The 20,131-nt window shown below is 50.2% G+C and overlaps 1 protein-coding gene across 1 annotated transcript in view; it reads left to right on the top strand.

The window, feature by feature from the left end:
* Positions 1 to 12,138, top strand: part of Afap1 (actin filament associated protein 1) — a 112,268-nt gene extending 100,130 nt beyond the window's left edge. The window contains exons 14-17 of the mRNA XM_038332364.1: positions 1,824 to 1,988; positions 3,378 to 3,568; positions 4,918 to 5,082; positions 7,947 to 12,138. Of these exons, the coding sequence (XP_038188292.1) occupies positions 1,824 to 1,988; positions 3,378 to 3,568; positions 4,918 to 5,082; positions 7,947 to 7,973 (548 nt within the window). The 3' untranslated portion in view covers positions 7,974 to 12,138. The remainder of the gene's footprint in view (positions 1 to 1,823; positions 1,989 to 3,377; positions 3,569 to 4,917; positions 5,083 to 7,946) is intronic.
* The last annotated feature ends 7,993 nt before the right edge of the window (positions 12,139 to 20,131 follow it).

The raw sequence follows: 20,131 nt of genomic DNA, 5'->3' as shown, positions 1-20,131 counted from the left end.
GTATGAGCAAGCCCCTGACGAGCCAGTCATCTCTAGTTGTCATGGGGGTTGCCTGTGAGTGTCTGTTCCATACCAAGCATCTTTGCACACAGTTATCCGTGTTAGGGACATGCATCTACTTTTGAAGACTTGCAAAACAGCCCTTGTCCCTCCATGGCTTCTGCTCAGAAACAGACCTGTAGTTGGGCAGTGACAGAGGGGTAGGTGGGGCGCAGCCACACCCCCTCCCCCCTCACCCCCAGAGCTGGCAAGTGATACCGCGACTAGAGATGCCGGAAGTCTCACAGCGGGTTCTGGCCAGTCATGCTAGGTTCTCCAGCCCCTCAGCACCTTTTCCAGAAGGGTTTTCCCTAAATTCCTATTGGGCTGCTTTAAGTTCCCCACAACAACACACAGTAGTCCGGAACTGTAGGACAGACTGAAGAGAGAGTGGGGCCTGAGTTCAGCGCCATGTGAACGGCTATGTGCTGGCGGCCAGGTTGCTGGTTTTCCCCCCAAATCTTTTACTTATTCTCTTATTCATTTTTCATTCATTCATTAACTAAAGCAGCTATTTATAAAGGACTCATCTTGGGAGCTACGTTAAGTGCTTTGTAAATATTAATTGAACTCTTACGGCCGCCTGTGAATGACCTGCTCTTATCCCATTTCACAGGAGGAGAAATGGCACAGGTTTGTTCTAGGTCACGGGACTCCAAGATTGTCCTCTGAATAGTAGGTCTCCAAGCACCATGGACTGCCTCTCTGTCTTTTCATTAGCAGAGAAGCCCTCCCTATCAGAATCTCAGGCCAAGGAGATGTCTTCCCTCCAGCCAGGGCGAGGCGTTCTTGTAAAACATAAGTGGGAACAGAGAGAGGCTATGCACATAGGGAGAACTACAGAAACTCTAGAAGGTTTTTTTAAAATCTATTTTACTTTGTGTGTTTTGCCTACATGTTTATCTGTTCACCCTGTATGCCTGGAGACCAAGAAGGACAGAAGAGGGTCTTGGGTCCCCCTGGAACTGGAGTTACAGCTGCCATGTGGGTGCTGGGTCTTGAACTCTGGTTCTCTAGAAGAGCAGCCAGTGCTTTTAACCACTGAGCCATCCCTCCAGCCCCAATAGAGGTTGGTTTTGCCCATAACAGATAGGCTATTCTAGTTTCATTTCTTTTGCTGTAACGAATACACAAAAGCAATTTTGGGCTTGCAGTTCCAGGTTACAGTGTGTTACTGTGGAGAAGTCAAGGCAGGCGCTTAAAGGCGCCCATCACCTCACACTCAGATTCAAATGCAGAGAGAATAAGTGCATGGCTACCTGCGTGAGGTCGTGTACACAGCCAGCTTTCTCCACTCTCACACATTCCAGGGCCCAGTTCATGATATGGTGCCATGCACATTAGCCGTGTGTCTTCCCAACTCAGCTAATAATCAAGACACTTCCTCACAAACACGGCCATAGGCCAAGCTGATCCAGATAAAACCTCGTTAATATGTTATTCCCAGATGATTGCAGACTGTTTTGGGTTGACAGTTAAAACTGTCCAGGTCACTGCCTGGCCAGGTTCCAGAATCTTTGCTCTGAGCCTTATTGATAATTATTTAAAAGCTGAGGGGAGGAGCACTTGGAGGGAGGAGCCCTGGAGGGAGTCCCCAGTATTCTCCATTTGTGAATGTGCAGACCAAAGTATTAGAGGATTATTTGAGGCACGCAGAGTCCCTGCTCCAAACCTCCCTTTCTCCTCAGGACCAGCCGGGAGCAGCTCTGCGGTAGAGCACCGAGCAACAGACTGGGCAGTCCTGACCCCTCTGCATGCACTAACTCTTGGTACTCCTTATTTAGATGCTGACCAGTACAAATATGGTAAGAACCGGGTGGAAGCAGATGCCAAGCTGTTACAGTCCAAAGAGGAGGAGCTGCTGAAGAGGAAAGAGGCCCTGCGGAACAGGCTAGCACAGCTCCGGAAAGAAAGGAAGGACCTGAGGGCCGCAATTGAAGTGAATGCAGGTGTGTGTGGTGGGGGTGGGGTGGGAAGCTCTGATGGTCCATGCACCTGTGTCTCCTGGAGCTCTGGAGTTCATTCAGCTCACCTTTAGACCTTTGAGCCACAAGGTAGCATTGCCCCGCCCCCCCCCCCCCCCGAGGGTGCTGGCCTTGTAGGAAGCCCAGGGCAGCACAGGGTTGGCTGAATGGTGCCACCATAGGCAGGAACTGTGACCTGCCCTAGTGAGATGCCAACAATTTCAACCTCAGCTGCTAAGGGCCAAGAAGATTGGCAGGTTTTTTCCTTGTCTGAGGTGACTCAGTGTTTCTTCCATGGAGGAAGCAGCCACCGGGGCTGGGAAGTTTTCACAGAGCTTTGCCTAGGAAGAAGCAGCTCTCTATTCTTAGAAAGGCCTGGGAGAGCAAGGCCGTACCTGGGTACCTTGGGGATCAGGGAAAAGACTGTATTAGTGATCCTGAAAGAGGGTGTCACTCTTTCAGGGTAGTCACGTCTGGAGACGAGTAGTACCCAGGCCCAGGCTGTGCCTTCCTTGCCAGACCTCCCAGTCTGGGGTGGAAACTAACATCTTCCCTTGTACCTGCCCCCCCCCCCCACCAACAGAGGCACAACTGACTTTTCAGATTTAGCTTCTGCCAGCAGAGAAGGGAGATGCCAGCAGGTGGGGAAGCCCAGAGGGGACCCTGGCTTCCAGAAGACTTCAGTGCAGGCTGAGGCTGGTACATCTGCCCATCCTACTTAACCAGAACTGAACTCTGTCCAAATTATGGCTGTTCGGGGAAATAGTTTTGGGAACAGAGACCAGGAAAGGAGGTGCAGATGGGCCCATTAGGATAGTCTGTGGGACCAGGTTGGGCAGGGTGTCAACATCAAGCTCTCTGGGAGACATGGCAAGCCAAGTCTATGACATAAGGGAGCATGGTGCTTGTTGATCAGCTCCTCTACTTGCCTGTGTCAAGGCACAGGACAGAGGTGCAGAAAGGCCCCAGCTCGGTCTCTCAGAGGCCAGGCTCCCTGTGTCCTGTGGTTTGCCCACCTTACTGACTTGGTTTTCTTCTCTGTCCATCTCTGTGAATTTCCTGCCCATGCTGGTCACTGCATCAAATTTCAAATAAATAAGTTAGCTGGCAAGCCCTGGAGAAATGTATGTGGAGGCCTACAGAGACGTGGGCTATGTTTTCCAACCACAGCAGCATACACAGTAGCCTACATGTAACTGGCAGAATTTGAGACCTCTTATTCAGCTGCCCAGCCCCTTTGGACACCATGCCCTCTAAGTGAGTGTCTGGAAGGTCCTTCAGGCTTCTTAGTGTGATCAGGCTGTGGGCGAGACCTGGCAGAACTCAGCTATGTCAGCTCCTCTGTGAGGTGACCATGTGTCCCTGGGATTTCAGGCAGGAAGACCCAGGTGGCCCTGGAGGACAAGCTGAAGAGGCTGGAGGAGGAGTGCAAACAGAGAGAGGCGGAGCGGGTCAGCCTGGAGCTGGAGCTGACCGAGGTCAAGGAGAGCCTGAAGAAGGCCTTGGCAGGGGGCGTCACCCTAGGACTGGCTATTGAGCCCAGGTCGGGGACATCAAGTCCACAGGTAAGTGTTCTGAAGGCGCAGCACAGGGAAGTGCCCCATGGTCTCTCAGGCAGTTTCCTCACTACCATGGGTGGTGCCAGGCTAACGTTCCCACCGTGCCCAGTGTGTGGAGACACTGACTTCTATGTTCACCAGAGTATTTAAAGGCCGAGGACATGGTTGTCTTCTGCATGGTTAGTTCTGACATGATGCCAGCTTGCTAGGCAGGAACTCATTCCCATGAGCACTCCCTGACAATGCTACCAGGTCTCTAGAAGCCAGAGTGACAGAAACACAATCTATGCCCCTAAATCTGGGGCATAAATGAGAGCGTCACCTATCAAGTCGGAGCCCTTTTCTTTAGTTATGGCTCCTTATCCTCAGCTGACTCAGCCACTGAGACTTTCTCTTGTCCCCACTGTCCCCTGACCAAGAGTAAGCCTGGCTTCAGAGGCTCAGAACTGGGTGGCCATGCTCTGCTACTTCCTGTGTCACTATGCACTGTGGTTGTCATCACCCCTGGCATCGGTGGCGGCATTCTGTGTAATTATAACTAGCCCTCTTCCTCCGAAGAGTAGCGTGTTACAGGTGCTTCTGCTGCAGACAGCTATTGCCTGGCTACCCCTAGAGACATCCTCTTTGTACCAACACCTCCACCCAGAGTCAGTGCTGCCTCTGAAGATGTTCAAGGAAAGATCTATGTTATCCAAACATTAAGCTGGGAGTGCCCCAGTCAGTAGCCTTCACAGGAGTTCCGGGCTGACATCCTGCATGTCCCAAGTGTGTTTTTGGTGTTCTGTGTTGTGTGATGATAACATGGTCTCCACAGGGCCATGCTTTCCCAAAGGACAGTTTGCAACCCTATGTAGAAGAGCCAGCAAGCCAAAGCCAGGTCCAAGTTAAATGAAGAGATAAGCTGTTTCGTTTTAAGCTTTCCAGAAATTTCTCTCCAGCATATGCAAAAGTAAGAATGGTCACAGACCCTCAATACCACTTGTGGGTCACTCATCGTCCCTGGATCCCAAGATAATACTGTCTGGGACTGTAAGCTTCTACAAGGCCTGACCCTTTCAGTCCAGGCAACTCCAGGAAACATTTGCAAACTTAGGAAGAAGCACCATGCGGATGGATAGGCGAGAGGTGGTGAGGGCAGGTAATGTGGGCCCAGTATCCTGCCTTCCATCCCTTGGCCTCAGCTTTTTTTTTCTCTTATAAATGCATTGTCAAAAGGTGCTCAGGCACTGGCTGTGGTGGTCCTTCCTAGTTTTGCCCATTTCCAAATCAATTTCTTCTTTACCAAACCATTTCTCCCTGAGAAATACCAGTGGCTGAGAACCACTCCTCACACAGGGCTCTCCTCTTATTAACAGTCTCCTGTGTTTCGGCATCGGACTCTGGAAAACTCTCCCATTTCCAGCTGCGATACGAGTGATGCTGAGGGGCCCCTGCCTGTGAACAGTGCAGCCGTCCTGAAGAAGAGCCAACCTTCCTCAGGCAACTCCCCTTGCCGTGGCCACGTGCTGCAGAAGGCCAAGGTGAGCCTCCCTGCAGAGCCGGATACCTGAGCTCAAAGTGAACCCCACTGCACTTGGCACTCAGCCTCTTCCAGTTCCTACACGCATTCTTAGGGACTGGGGTTCAAAGACAACCACCAAGCCAGAACCCCCAGAGCTTCAGGGCACCTCAGAAGTGGACAGGCTCCATCCTTTTGGGCTCCATCCTTAGCCCAAACAGACAGACTGGGCTGAGTGGCCACAATGTCCTTTCAACCACTTGCATGCTGTGATTCTCCAAAGAAGAAAGATAAAAGCCAGAAAGGTATTTCTCCTTCCAGGCTGTCCCCAGCACCCTGGCCATCAGCCAGGGTCCCTCCTCTCCTGCAGTCAGGGAGAGGAGCCACCAACAACCTTTGCCATGATTAAATCCTAGGGATTCTCAAAGCATAATCTCCAGATGACCAGAGCCAGCACTTCTCACCCATGGTGACAGAAGCAGTTGTAGGTTGAACTGAGTTGGCCTGGGGGTGGGACGTGAGTCCAGATAGTGTCCCTCTGTTCTGAAGACGGAGGAGACTGAGCTTGCACCCTGCGAGTCTCAAGATCTCACAGCTGGCATCGATGTGTCCTTCAGCAGCCTAAGCCCCTTGCTCAGGAGCAAGAAGCATTTCAGCAGAACAGATTGCGTGCAAGGCGAGGATTGTGCTATGTTCTTAGGGTGTCCTAGAATTTTGGTAGGAACTGCAGTTGCCCAACCTCTCAGTTTGTGTGCTTCCCCAGCGAGCATGCTTTTTAGAAGGCTCCATGGGATAGTTGGGGAAGGTTACTGAGCTGGCATTCCAGTGGCTTCCCTGAGCATCCCTCAGGCCTTCTTAGTCTATAGCCATCTTCTCCTTTGCAGAGGACCACTTTGCCTGAGCCATGTTAGAGTGGAGCTGTGGGATTCCCCTCCCAGTTTCTTTACCATCAGAGAAGGTGGGGAGAAGTCAAGCCATGCTGTGAAAAATAAAAATAAATGATTCCTTAGCTCAAGCTTTTCAGCCTTACCCCCTTCTGATGATGAAGATAAAATTTATGACTGCCAGAGTGAGACACAGCCACCTCCAGCCAGTGCCGGTAGCATAGGAGGGAGGTCACTGCTTCTAGTCCCAGCTGCAGCCAGCACACAGATGGGAGGTGTGGATGCTCTTGTCACTGCGGCTAGTCTCTAACACTGCCTCATGAGTGGACTTGATCAGGATGCCCCTAGTGTCTGAGGGGCCCCACTGGACATGAGGTTGGATTGGGGACATACTGACTAGTTTGAAAAGTCTCTTGACTTTCTTTAGAATCAAGAGTTCAAGTGTAATTAATGACTAACGGCACAGCATTGGCAGAAATAAGAACCCTAATTAATGACTAATGGCACAGCATTGGCAGAAATAAGAACCCTAATGGAGCTGTTGGCAAAAACAGAAATCCGCACAAGGGGGTGGCGTGTGGGGGATGGGGTACTGCAGGCTTGGCTGGTTGCTTGGTTCTTTAGAGGGATATGCCTGGCCAGATTCCCCATCTCAACCTCCCCAGATACCTCCATGGTGACTGAGAATAGTTGCTGAGAGAACTGTGTCTGAGGATAGCATTTAGGGGCTGCTGCCACCCCTGGTAGCTACTGTGCCCACTCCACCCACCCATCCACCCACTCATATACCCACCCATCCACGCAACCACCCATCCACCCACCCATCCATCCACCCACCCACCCATCCACTCACCCACCCACCCATCCACTTACCCACCCATCCATTCATCCACCCACCCATCCACTCACCCACCCACCCATCCACTCACCCACTCATCCACCCATCCATCCATTCACCCATCCACTTACCCACCCATCCATTCATCCACCCACCCATCCACTCACCCACCCACCCATCCACTCACCCACTCATCCACCCATCCATCCATTCACCCATCCACTTACCCACCCATCCACTCACCCACCCACCCATCCACTCACCCACTCATCCACCCATCCATCCATTCACTCATCCACTTACCCACCCATCCATTCATCCACCCACCCATCCACTCACCCACCCATCCACTCACCCATCCACTCACCCATCCATCCATCCATCCATCCATCCATCCATCCATCCATCTATCCATCCATCCACCCACCCATACACTCATCCATTTACCCACCCATGCACCTATCCACCCCTCCATACATACATACATACATACATACATACATACATACATACATACATCCACCCACCCATCCACCCATCTATTCACTCATCCATCCATCCACCCATCCATCCACCAGTCCATTCATTCACCCACACATCACCCATCCATTCACCCACTCATCCACCCACCCATCCATCCAGACTTTCCAACTTTCACTTTCTTGAGGTAAAATAAGCAAAGCCATCCTGATCTATTGACCATTTCCAAGTGTGTGTCTCATTGGCATCTACCTCTAGAACTTCATCTTCCTAAACTTTGTCCCCGATAGACCAACACTGCCTTCTTTCCGTGACTCTGGTACCCACCATGGTACTTTTTGTCTCTACGAACCTGACTACCTTGGACTTGCACATAAATAGACTCAGGTTCTATGAAGCCCTTAAGTACATGGTATCCTGGAGATCCATGATGTACCAAGAGTCATCACTCCCTTCTTTGTTCAGCTTGATGAGTGTCCCGTGTCTGGAGGCCACATCTCCCTATTTGCCCCTGCCAGGTACTTGGATTGTGTTTATCTCTGACGGGCTACATATAAGTGGATGTGCTTGATAATTATTTTGTTCAGGGGGAGTTTGTGACTGAGCCCCCACACTGTGTAGGGCCACAGTGGCTTGTGGTGGCCAGGATCAAGTCACCTGCACTCACACACCTCTCTTCTCCAGGAGTGGGAGCTGAAGAATGGGACATAGAGAGAGGCCAGCCACACCCAGACAGAGACTGCGTACTGCCACCAGCCTCAAGTATGAAACGTGTGCCTCCCAAAGTGGCCTGAGCATGACTTCAGAAGTTTGGACTGAGTCTGACGCTGACCCTTGGCCAGCGTGCGTGCACGCTCTCTACTGTATGACGGTGCCCTTTAGGAAAATTGACTTTAAGACTTTGGTGTCCAAATTTGCTTGTTAGAAAGCAGAAACAAAAGGGGTTGACAAGTTGTTTTGAAGTACCCTCTGGCAGACGGGGCAGGCATGGTTCTGAGGCTCTCAGCTCAAATCTAGCTTGCAGCCATGGATCATGTGCCCCTAGGAGATGGAGTGGCCCAAGGCCCAAGCCTTCTCCATGTGCGGCCAGAGTCCATACATCACCCTGTTTGCCAGAGAGTCCTGCTCTACGGTAACGGTAGCATGAACTCCTTGTGTCTCTGCAGCACCCCCTCCGCCTGTCCCCTTGTCACTGGAGGTGAAGCCATGAGGAATAGTGCTGAGAAGTGATTTTTAAGGTTTGGTTTGGCTTGATTTTGGGGCAGACACTTTTGTTACCAGGATGGAAAAGTCATTCTTTTTGCTAGTCATTTTCTTTTAAAGAAAATGTCCCTTTTTATCACGTGCTAAGCTTAGATTTTAGGGACTTTTCAGAGGCCCTGTTTCCCATTTTATGATGTATTTTGAGAGGCAGCACCGAGCTTTTCAGTCTTTGGCTAGCAGTTGCCCCTTCGCCTCGACCTTAGACCCCTGCCTCCCCTACTGCCGGGCAGGAGCTCCTCAGCCCAGGAGGTGTACTGGTCACCGTCTGCCTGTAGATCTAACAGTCGAGGCTGGAGCTTCCTTTGGAAACAGAGCAGGTTCGAGAACCCATAGTCAAGTCTGGACCATCTTTGAACAGAGACAGATCCTTCCAGAGCACCTCCCTCCCCTTTATAGTTGAAGGCTCACAGGTGCCCTCCTGTGCCCAGGTTCTGACTGTGTGGGTCTCCTCCCCTCCCCTGCCTACCTCTGTGCAGTTTCTTGGATAGTTCATTTGCTCAATATGCCCAGTCTATAGCTCATGGATGGGGCTAGCCTCTATCCTAGAAGTCTGAGAGTCAAACTGGCTTTTTGGGCTTCCAGGATACTGTCCAGACCTTTCCACCATGGGGAGTTGGAGGCAGTGAGGGAGAGTTAGCCATCCCCACAGATTAATTCAGGGCAAGTTATACACAGGCAATGGGCTTATTCCCAAGACTGAGAACCTGGTGATGTGATGCCAGAGGCGAGCCTTCCCGCTCCAGTGCAGGATGTCCTTAGCACGCACAGGAGGAAAGTTTCCCAGGCGCTTGCTCTCTGGGCAGCCTTCATGATTAGGGTCCATGCTCTGTGCTTCAGCCCTGATGCAGCTGTCTTAGAGTCACCAAAGAGCAATGAGGTGGTCACCAGTGGACAGGGACACCACACCAGACGTCTGAAGCTGCTCAGCTGGAGGTCCTCCCTCCTCAACTGTCCTACGGTGCTTCACTCTTGTGCCTTCCTCCATGGGGCAGTTAGGATTCTCCACACCAGCGTCTGTGTGGACTAATTTCTGCCAGGGAACTGTGGAGAAGGGCCAGGAAGAGGAATGTAGCCTATTCACGGAGCAGCAACTCTGCAGCAACTGCGGGAGCCCTTGGGTCATCACAGCAACTCTGCAGCAACTACGGGAGCCCTTGGGTCATCACAGGGAGCTGTGACATCATTGACATTGGTGCTCTGAGAGGAGAGAGGGTTTGACCTGCCATAATATGTTGCCCGTGGATCTCAGAGCTGTTCTTTTGGCCACTCTAATGGCAGCCTGCTTTGCCAGTAAAGCTGTGCCAGGCTTTGATTGTTACCAAAACAAGGAGAACACACCCAACTTAACATCCAGTTCTGGCCAGCATAGAGGGATGTCTGTAATGGTGCGGGGATGTTAGGAGAGCACCATGTCCAGCAAATATGCCAGATGTGTTTGTCCTGACGAACACAGTAGCTCCAGGTCCTAGTGTTTATAACTTGTGCTAAGAAGCCTAGGCTTGTAATTCACTCTACTCTAGTGGATCCTGTAAGTTCCACAGAGCCATCTAAAGTAGGTCCCAGGGAAGGCAAGGCTCCTGACACAGCGTTCTGCTGTCCTGTGTTCCCCTTAATGTTCTTAGATTTGGTCAGAAAGCTAGTTGAAAGAATTTGCTTCAAAATAAGTTATTTATTTGTATATGTTCAATAAATATAGTTTTAATTTATATATGTACATATTGGACACCCATGAGACATCCGGTCAGGATTCTCAGTGTTCTCCCAGAGCCACAGGCATGACCCCAGCCATCCATGGCACAAGTTTGCTTCGTGTGGAACCAGGTGGGCAGAGGACCGAGCCATCCTCCTTCTGTGAGCTATTGGGTCCTCTGGACCATGGGAGGTGCCCCACCTTTTGGGATCTCTCTTTGTCCGAGACCATAGTGTTTCTTGGGGTCTACTTTTATCACAGTTTGGTAAGATGTCACCAGCTTTCATAGTCCCCTCCACTTTTATGTCTGTTCACTAACCCTTTGCATAAAAATATCATGCTAGCCTGTGGGCTTGCTGTGGTCCCTGGCGGGGCACGGGTGTGAACCCTCACTCTCACGCAGTCCCATGTACCAGTGTTCTTTCAAGGGTGAGCATGGGTCAGCCAGAATGACCTGTGAGCTGGGTATGGACCCGCTGCACTCAGAATCTCCCAGAATCCTTGCTGCTCCCCTGCCTCATGTGCCAGTGTCTTGTCTCTTTCCTATGCATGCCTTGGTACTGGGTGCTGCCTCGCCCAGCTGTCCCCCTCGTTCAGCCACTTAGTTTGCTCTTTGCTATTTCTTTGTCGCTAAGCCCACACTGACGGACTGGAGAACTGGCACTTTCAGAAAACCCACTTTGGAAAGCAATGTCCCCGGCCCCTAGGCCACCGAGGAAGGCTTGGCTTCCACTGTGTGGGGCTGGCAGTCCCCTGGTTAGAATTCACATGCAGGCAGCAGCAGGAGTGTCCCTGATCTCTCCTCCCAAAGACAAGGGACAGGCCTCCCCTGCTGTTGATATCCACCCTGTGCCACCCTCTGGGGATACCTGAGCCAAGTGAGTCCTCCATCCACACCCAACCTCACCAGCACACAGGATACCTCCAAGGTCCATTCTCTGGGTGTGGCCACATCAAAATGATTGACTGTCATCTTCTTCCTCCTCTTCTTCCTTCTTCTAAAGTCATTATAAACCAGAAACATTTCAAATCCATGACATATTTTTAAATTAACTGAATGTCTGGGTCCTGTCCCCACTGACTTACTTCTAGCCACACCAGAGGGCAGGTTTTCTACTGTGAAATAGACTGAAAATAACAAGAACACTCCTGTGCTGTCTACACACAGCTCAGCCCCGGGAAGAGGCCAAAGCCAGTGTGGCCACATCTCTGGTGTGGGAAGCCCACCCCTTCTTTTTAAGAGACACCCTTTGCCAGTAGCTGGGGACTGTACTGGCCTTGGAAACCTCGACTTCCCACACACCAGATTGGATTATCCTTTCAAAGTGGAGTCTTCAATTCATACTTTTTAGGGACCAAAGGTGTTTCTAATGTGATAATGTTTTTAATTGATTTTCTAACAATGGTTTGCTTTCCATTTTAACCCCAGTTTTTACATTCTAGGTATTCCAAATGAACTGCTCGTGGCTCCAAGATGTAAAATGTTTTCACGTTATGAATGTAATTATTTCCTTATTGTATTTTTTAAAAAAAAAAACTAAAGTCATATTTAAAATAGTCTTGGAAAGACACAGGCAAAGAAAAGAGAAAGTTTTTTTTTTTTTAGTTAACTATGTTGGTAGCCCATTTGAAATGACTGTAAATATATTTTGATTGTTCAGCTCAATGTATTTAATTCAGAAAGTAAAAATTTTTATGCAGAGAGACTTGCAATGAAAAAATCCTAGTTTTCAGCCCATTTCCCCCATTTTGTAGTCACTTCATTCAACTTTTCTGCTTTACAGACTGATTTTTCTACTGTTGTAACTATGTACCCATCGACTGGCGCCCATTGGCGGGACTTGTTTGTGTTTAATAAAACTGTGCTGTGCGGCCCAGCCTCACATCCTCCTGACCGTGGCTCACAGTGCAGTCCAAGACGTCCAGAGTTGCCTGAGTCATCATTTCCGGGGAAATCAGGGGCCACCGGACAAGTGGGAGGGGCTGGATCTCACCCGTGAAGGGGAAGGGCATTGTATACAAGAAATGCCTCTGCTTTAGAGGATGCTTCAGCATATTTTTGAGTCTGTGGACCTGAGTATTTAACCCAGTAGACACTGTCACTACCTCCTTACCTCCCGGCTCTGTGCCAAGTGCTGGGAACAGAAACCAGTCCCCTGGAAACTGCAGAACACAGGTGTACCCTCCCAGTGGAGGTTCTATGGAGATGTAGGGAATCTTAGGTGAGGTGACTAACTTTAAATCCCTTGGTAGAGTTCTGAGAGATATAGGGATTATGTGAGCTGGGCAGTGGCATTTAAATAAAGGCTGTAGCTGCTTGCTGCTAGTGTGGGACAAGGAGACAGGTGGTGAGGGGTGGGCTGTGGAGGATTTGGGGAAATTGTTCCAGGTCCTTCAGAGAGGAGTAGGGCACCTTGCAGGCTTCTCGCAGCCTCCACAGGTACCTTGTCAGCTGAGGGCCGGCTAGTGGACAGAGAGCAGAACAGATGTGGGAACCCACCCAGGGAGGCCCCACCCGCCTCAGGGGCTGTAGCCAGTTGTTTGAGCCAACACTGTGGAGGAAATGCTCAGTGGGGAGCATGATGGCTGCAGGCAGGAGCTAAGTCTAGGACCTACTACTGGGCTTGACATCTGGATCCAGAGCCATTGGGTCCAAGCACCTGGGGACTGTGGTGAGAGATATGCTGGTGTTCGGGGACATGGGCAAACCCAGATGCCCATTCAAGCCACTCCTGGCTAAGGTGTTGGGCGTTGGGTGAATCCCAGCCATTTATCACAGGTGATGGAGGGTCTTACTGCACTGGATCTAGAGATGGGACCCAGGCTCCAGGGCGGCTGCGAGGACACAGTACTCCCCAGGGGCATTAAGTCTGTGGGGGTTCCTGGAGCTGTCCGAGCTCTGAAAAGGTAGGGCCCACCCTCCCTTGTCCAGGGCTGGCCACTGAGTCATTGATCCTGTTTGTAAGCGAGACCTCAGGGTTTGGAGTCCTGTGTGCTGCTGGAGAATGAAGGGACTCTTCAGTGTCATTTAAAACTGAGAGGGTGACTGCTGGGCCACAGAGACCCCCAGGGCGCTCTGGCTCTGAGGTATGTTCTGTAACCCAATGACACAGAGCTCATCAGAGATGCAAGTCAGGAACCCCCACAGGAAACAGGAGACATTATCAGATGTCTGTGACTCGGGACGTTTGTGACAGACATCAGTTTTATAAGACTGTTAAAAAACTGGCTCTCTCTTCATGGGAAGGAACTGGATAGTCAAAAACGCAGGTGGGAGGCACAGCTGGGATAAAAACCCAGTGGGCGGGGACAGGTGTGCATTCCTTTTGAGCTGGAGGTAGGTGCCCAAGCTGTTCAGGAGCACGGAGAGCATCCCCACAAATACCCATTCATAAACATTCCCAAGAAGCACCAGTCAGAGCAGAACTGGGCACCTCCTTCCTGGGGTGCTAACCTTTCCTCTAGGAGTCTGGCTGGCCTACAGGATGGTTCTCTCCAGGTCCACTCTGCCTCTAGAAATGCCAATTGAATGCCCATGTGCAGACTAACCAGTCCAGAGCCTTGGCCTACTGCCTCTAGGGATGGTTGTCTCGGCAATCTACCAGATGTGATGCTGACTGCTACACACAAGACATTCTGCTGATTGGGTCTCCAAGGAGCAAGTCTCCAAGGCCAGTCCCAGTGCCATGCCAGGAAAAATTGAAAATGGAAATTAGAGGCTCAGAAAAAACACGCTTAAATCTACACCCATAAGGGAGGCTCATATCCCCTTTGCCACAGACCTTCTGGATTTACCTTAGATTGTCTCTGGACCAACTTCAGATCACAGCCTGCAAGGAACCTGCAGAGGTGTATCCCAGTGTCCCACCCACTGTACACCTGTAAACAGAGACTTCTCTTTCATTCCCGGCCACTCAGACCTGAATAATCACACAGAAACTATATGAATTACAACACTGTTTGGCCTATTAGCTCAGGCTTCTTATTAGCTCACTCTTACATCTCAAATTAACCCATTTCTATTAATCTATATATCGCCGTGAGGCTGTGGCTTACCAGTAAGGTTCTGGCGTCCTCATTCGGCAACTACATGGCATCTCTCTAACTCCACTGTCTTTCTCCCTGCATTCAGTTTAGTTTTCCCTGCCTAGCTCTGTTCTGCCCTGCCATAGGCTAAAGCAGCTTCTTTATTAACTAATGGTAATAAAACATATTCACAGCATACAGAGGGGAACCCCACATACACCCACCCACAGCTGTGAGATCACAGTCTGTTCCTATAGCGGGCTTACAGGGCTCACAATGGTTGCAGACAAGACCTGCCCCTGAGATGCAGAGGCCTTGCTTCTGGGACATGAACTCTCAGCTTCTATCTCCATTGCTGAAGAGACCTCTATGGGGGACATTGTTATGCTGAGTTGACAACAGATGACAAAGCCTGTGAGGTGGTGGGACCAGCAGACCCCAACCAGGCTGCAGCAGAGCCTTGATGAAGGTGGAGTCTCCTCTGAGAGTCTTGAGATGGATGCCTCCTTTGCCCTTGGCTTCCTTCCCACATTCATGTAGATATACCATTGAGTACATGGTGCTCGCAGCCCTTCCTGCTCCTTGCTCTCCACCAGTGGTGTTTGAATTCCTCTTAGCCAGCAAGAAAGCCCCTGCAGGTTCTTGCTTGCTTTTTGAACAATGCTATATCCATATTTTCTATTTTTCAAAACCATTTTTTCCTTCATAAGCATGTCACCCTGGTCAGAAACTCAGTCACACATACCTTCCCATCAGTACTCCAGAGTTCAAGTCCCACCAACACTGCTGCCCTGTCCTCAGTCAGCTCTTGACAGGACAACTTCAGGCTACAGCCATGAGCTCCACAGACTCACTCCAAACTTTCTTTGTGTAGTTTGAGGAGGGTCCAGAGGCTGCTGGGAGAGAGGGAGCACTTAGCCCACACAGACTGGAAACCTACAGTCTGTTACCACAGCTCGTCTCCTGCACCTTAGAACCAAGGCTGGGTCACCCCAGCCAGTGCTTAGCCCTGATTCTGCATGGTCCAGGCACACTACCATATTATAGCAGCATCTTTGGTTGTCCCTGATGTCAAATGCAGAGATTCTTGATGGCGCTTGTCTGTGGGTGTCCTGGCCATCTTGCCTTTTTATTCCTTTATGTGGAAACTGCGCTCTGGCTTTATAGCTGATGGGTGGTGCAGGAGACGCCACAACACGAAGCAAATGCTTCCTTCTGTGTTGGCCATGTGATCTGATCAAAACCTCTATAGACTTAACAGGAAAAGATGTAGAGTCCAGATCTCCAGCCTTTCAGTAACCTAAGGACATGTACCTGCCACTGCACCCAATCAGAATACCATGGTTAGGATGATCTCCACCCAGTACCTGCCACTGCACCCAATCAGAATACCATGGTTAGGATGGATGGTCTACCCGCCGCAGCACCCAATCAGAATACCATGGCTCTGTGGGCCAAACCTTTACAGGAGTGCCACACTTTTGGCGACTTCCTTATTTGCCCTAATGACCATTTCCCCATTTCCCAGATGATGTCACATCTTCTCTCACTTCCTCGCGTCCTCACCTCACACCTGCTGCTGTATTGCCCTGTCATGGAGCTGGGACCTTATTTTTCCTTGGTTCTGCCCCTCTGCTTTGGGCGATACCACACTTGATTCCTGTGGCCTTGCTGCGCTGTGACTTCTATGCTGGATGCTGTCCTGCCTCAGCTAACCCTCTTCCCAGGAGCAGCACAGGGGCCTAGCAGGCAATGGCGGGCCAGCACTTATATCTCACTTCCACCCAGTCTAGTCTCTGGAGCTTGACTCCTGCCTGTTACTCCCTCAGCTCCCTAGACAGTGCCTGCCATGTGGGCTTCAGGCCCCAAACTAGACACTGAGTGGCATCTTTCTTCAGCCACAAGTGAGTCCCACTGGCCTTGTCAACACTACAGTCACAAGGCCTGGGCTCCTTCGGTTGCTTATGACTTCCTTTCCTACCTTCCCCATTGACCTTGAGTGACCCGAGGGTCTGAGGGACCATTTCCCTTTCCTGACCTCGTCCATGACCAGGGCTCCCTCTCCCTTCTCACCTCTTACCTCTCTTGGTCCCACAAATGTAAGAAATAGATCCTTACGGCCCATTTTAAGTATGGGGTGTGTATAGCGCACATCAGAGAATTGCAGTTAGAGGAAGCACTAGGCCCCTGTCTTCCTTAGCTTGCAGCTGGCGCCTGCTTGCCTGGGCGCTCTCAGTTTATCCCAGGGTTGAAACGTTACGTGCAGACATGTGATGGAGCAGAAATAGGGGAATCTTGGGACTCAGGATGGGGAGTTTTGGGAGGGATTATGCTAGACCATTGAAGATTATGTCCCCCTGAAGAACTCAGCCAATGAAGAATTCAGGGGAAGGGAAATGTCATTAGGAGCATACAAACACCATGTTTTTTTTTTTTTTTTCACTACATCTATGAACCAGGCCTTCTTGCCTTTTCTTTAGGCTGACCCAACTTTGTGAGGTCATAAAATTAACTGCATTGCTTTCACTACTTGAAGTCTCCAGTGCTCTTAATATGAAGTGAGGATTTGTTTCTCACGCCAGGCCATGCTGTGGCCATGTCAAAAAAGCACCTTCTGTGGTCATGGATGGTCTGAGCATTCCCAGATCTGGCTGGCACTGCAACTCAGAGCCCCCACTACTATGGAGTGGTTTATATATCTGCTTCACAGCAACTGCCAGAATGGTCCATGGAGCTGTGGGATGTGCCTTCTGCTGGAATTGATGCATGGCCAAGACTGAAGCTGTCATTATCACTGGGTTGCCGTTGTCCCATCATTGCCCTGTTGGTAGGCACATCTCAGTACTGCCTCCTGAGCCAAGATCTAGGTAGGTCATTAGCAGAGCTGAACACGTGGGTCATAATGACATCAGCTTCAGGCTGCCAATGCTGCTGTTAGCCCAGCAGTGAGCCAGCAAGTCCTGGACCAGGCCAAGTGTGTGGGCATACTGGGACTGGGCATGCTAGGTTTGGTATTCCTGTTACAAATAGTCTCATCTATACTATGACAAGGGAGCACCACTACCAAGTTCCATAGAACATAACCTTGAGGCATCTCCATGGCCAGTGATTCCGGGATGAAGCAGAGGAACCATGGATGCCTCTCAGAGCTCTCATGGAAGGAGGTTGGCTGGACTAGGCATCCATGTGCTGCATTGGAAGTGCCTACAGATGCCCCAACATAGAACCTCCTTTCCCTGCAAATCCTGTCCCTCTGTAAGTTCCCAGGCACTCACTACTGAAACCCCATCCAAGACCTGAGAGCACAGCACTTGAGTCCCGGATACCTAGGTTAGAGGTGTGAGGGCCTGGGCATGCACGGGTGACTGTGAGGGAGCTGGAAGAAGGGCTGGGGGAGGCTGAGTGCTGAAGGGTGTGCTGTTGGGAGGTGTCACCCGCAATACCATTTTCATCTCTCGGTCTTACAGCACACTTTCAGGGAAGGACATACATAGCCCAGGGGCCATGGCAGGAAGAGGACATGGTGTAATCCTGCCCTCTTCAAAGCACCCCCTCTTCCCTCTCCAGCTCCTACACTGTACACACACAAGCCTCTCAGGTCTTTGTATATCCTCCCAAATGCTCAGCCTTCAGCTCCCATCCAGCACAAACACAAACACAGCTTCTCTGCAGGAACCTGGCTCCTGTCCCTAGACTGGGTTGCTCTCAGCTTCCATGTGGTCACCTTCCCCCTCCCTGAATTCATTAGGGTTTCTAAGCAAGTTGGGGAGAAAAGGGTTTATTTGGCTTACACTTCCAACATTGCTTTTTATCACTGAAGAAAGTCAGGACAGGAACTCAAATAGAGCAGGATCCTGGAGACAGGAGCTGATGCAGAGGTCACGGAGGGATGCTGCTTATTGGCTTACTTCACATGCTTGATCGGCCTGCTTTCTTATAGAATCCAGGACCTCCAACCCAGGGATGGCACCACCCACCATGGGCTGGGCCCTCCCCCATTGATCACTGATTGAGAAAATGCCTTCCTTACAGCTGAAGCTCATGACAGCATTTCCTTAACTGAGGCTTCTTCTCTGATGATTCTAGCTTGTGTCAAGTTGACATCCAAAATGAGCCAGTACGCTCTGCCAGCCTGGGATCACCTGTAAGGTTGGGTTTTAGTCTCACTGTCCTCCTGGCCCTTCTCTAGTCTGGCACCCAGGTAGAGGGGTAATTCAAGATCAGAGGTGTCCAAGGCTTGGAGGACATTTTAAAGACCTTGATCTGGAAAACCCTCCTGAATTCTTCAGAAAAGAGCATCTGAAGCCCAGAAAACATGGCAGAGAGGCAGCGTGCACATGAACGTGTGCTCAGCCTTGTCTATCTTACTTCTACATATCCACTGGGGGCACATGTTGCCCTGGGGGGTCACAGTCCTGGGGGCATTGTGGTCGTATGTGTGTGTGCATGGTCGTATGTGTGGTATTGTATGGCATGTATGTTGTAGTCTAGTGCGGCATGTAGTATGTCTGGTGTGGTGTGGGTGGTGTTGTGTGTATAGTGGTATGTGTCTTGTAGTATGTATGGTGTGCCTGTTGTGTTTGGTGTGGTGTGTATGCTATGGAGTGTTATGAATGTGTTGCAGTGTGTGTTGTTTATGTGTGTTGCATTTTGACGTGTGGTGTTTGGTAAGGTGTGTATGTTGTGGTATAGTGTGAGAGTGTTGCAGTGTGTGTGTGTGTGTGTGTGTGTGTTGTATTGTGTTGTGCTGCATGTATTGTATTTTGGTGTTTGGTGTGGTGTGGCATGGTGTGAGCTGAGTCAAAGAAGGATCAGCCTGCTGGAGATGGCGGTTCCTCTTGGTCTTAATGCCTTTCTCTTTGAGTGCCTAGCATCCCCAAGTATGTTTTTCTCCATTTTCTCCTCTTTACTGCTTGCTTTGGTTTCTGCCCCATTGTAACCTGGGTACCTGCTTATGTTTTCACTTTCTGGTTGCTATGACACAAACAGTCTGAGGGATAAAAAGAGTATTCTGTATTCTCTAGATTACAAGGAAATCGTTCACTCTGGATGCTTATTTTGCTTTCTTATGAATTATAAATTTGAGAAAAAGGTCAAACATTTCAAAAACTTTTTCGAGTGATGGGTCCTATATGGGCAAGATGAGATTAGAAATTCATTAGGGTCCCAGGCACATTTGTGAGAACAGACATCTAAACAGGCTCGCCTACTTTCACGGTCTTTAATAAGGAAGGAGAGAATACAGGAATCTAAGTCCATGTAGGTAAAAATCTCCAGAGGACCCAGTGGAGAAGGAGAAAAAGCAGGCAGATCTGGAATAGGCTCTGATATATCTTCCTTTGTCTAAAGATGGGTCAGTGGCAGTGGAGGCCCCTAGGAACTCTTCATTCCACGGGTCTTAAGAACACCTGCCATCGGGCATGGTGGCGCACGCCTTTCATCCCTGCACTTGGTGGGCAGAGGCAGGCAGATCTCTGTGAGCTTGAGTCCAGCCTGGTCTACAAGTTCCAGGACAGCCACGGCAATACAGAGAAACACCATCTTGAAAAATAAATAAAAAAATAAAAAAGAAGGAAAGAGCACATGATATTTTCCTGTACACAGTCTTGGTCTAAATATAAACTGGAGGATAAAGCAGTGACCTTTCACAGGAAATACTAATCAGAAGCAGGAAATCTCGGGAGTTGGGAGTAGGTCCCGGCACAGATTGAGAATTAGATGGACCAGGTTTTACTGGATGAAGTTCGATGCTTGGCTGTCACACGTTCCTGTGCTTCCTACGCACTTCTGGAAGTACCTTCGGGAAAACCCAGAGGTGACAGAGGAGTTCGGGCACAGCAGGATTGTCGGAGGATCAAGAGAACAAGAATGGGTCAGGCTCTGGGGCTCT

The sequence above is a fragment of the Arvicola amphibius genome, chromosome 1 (genome assembly GCF_903992535.2).
Source record: "Arvicola amphibius chromosome 1, mArvAmp1.2, whole genome shotgun sequence".
Taxonomy (NCBI): domain Eukaryota; kingdom Metazoa; phylum Chordata; class Mammalia; order Rodentia; family Cricetidae; genus Arvicola; species Arvicola amphibius.
This window is presented reverse-complemented; position numbering and strand designations above follow the sequence as displayed.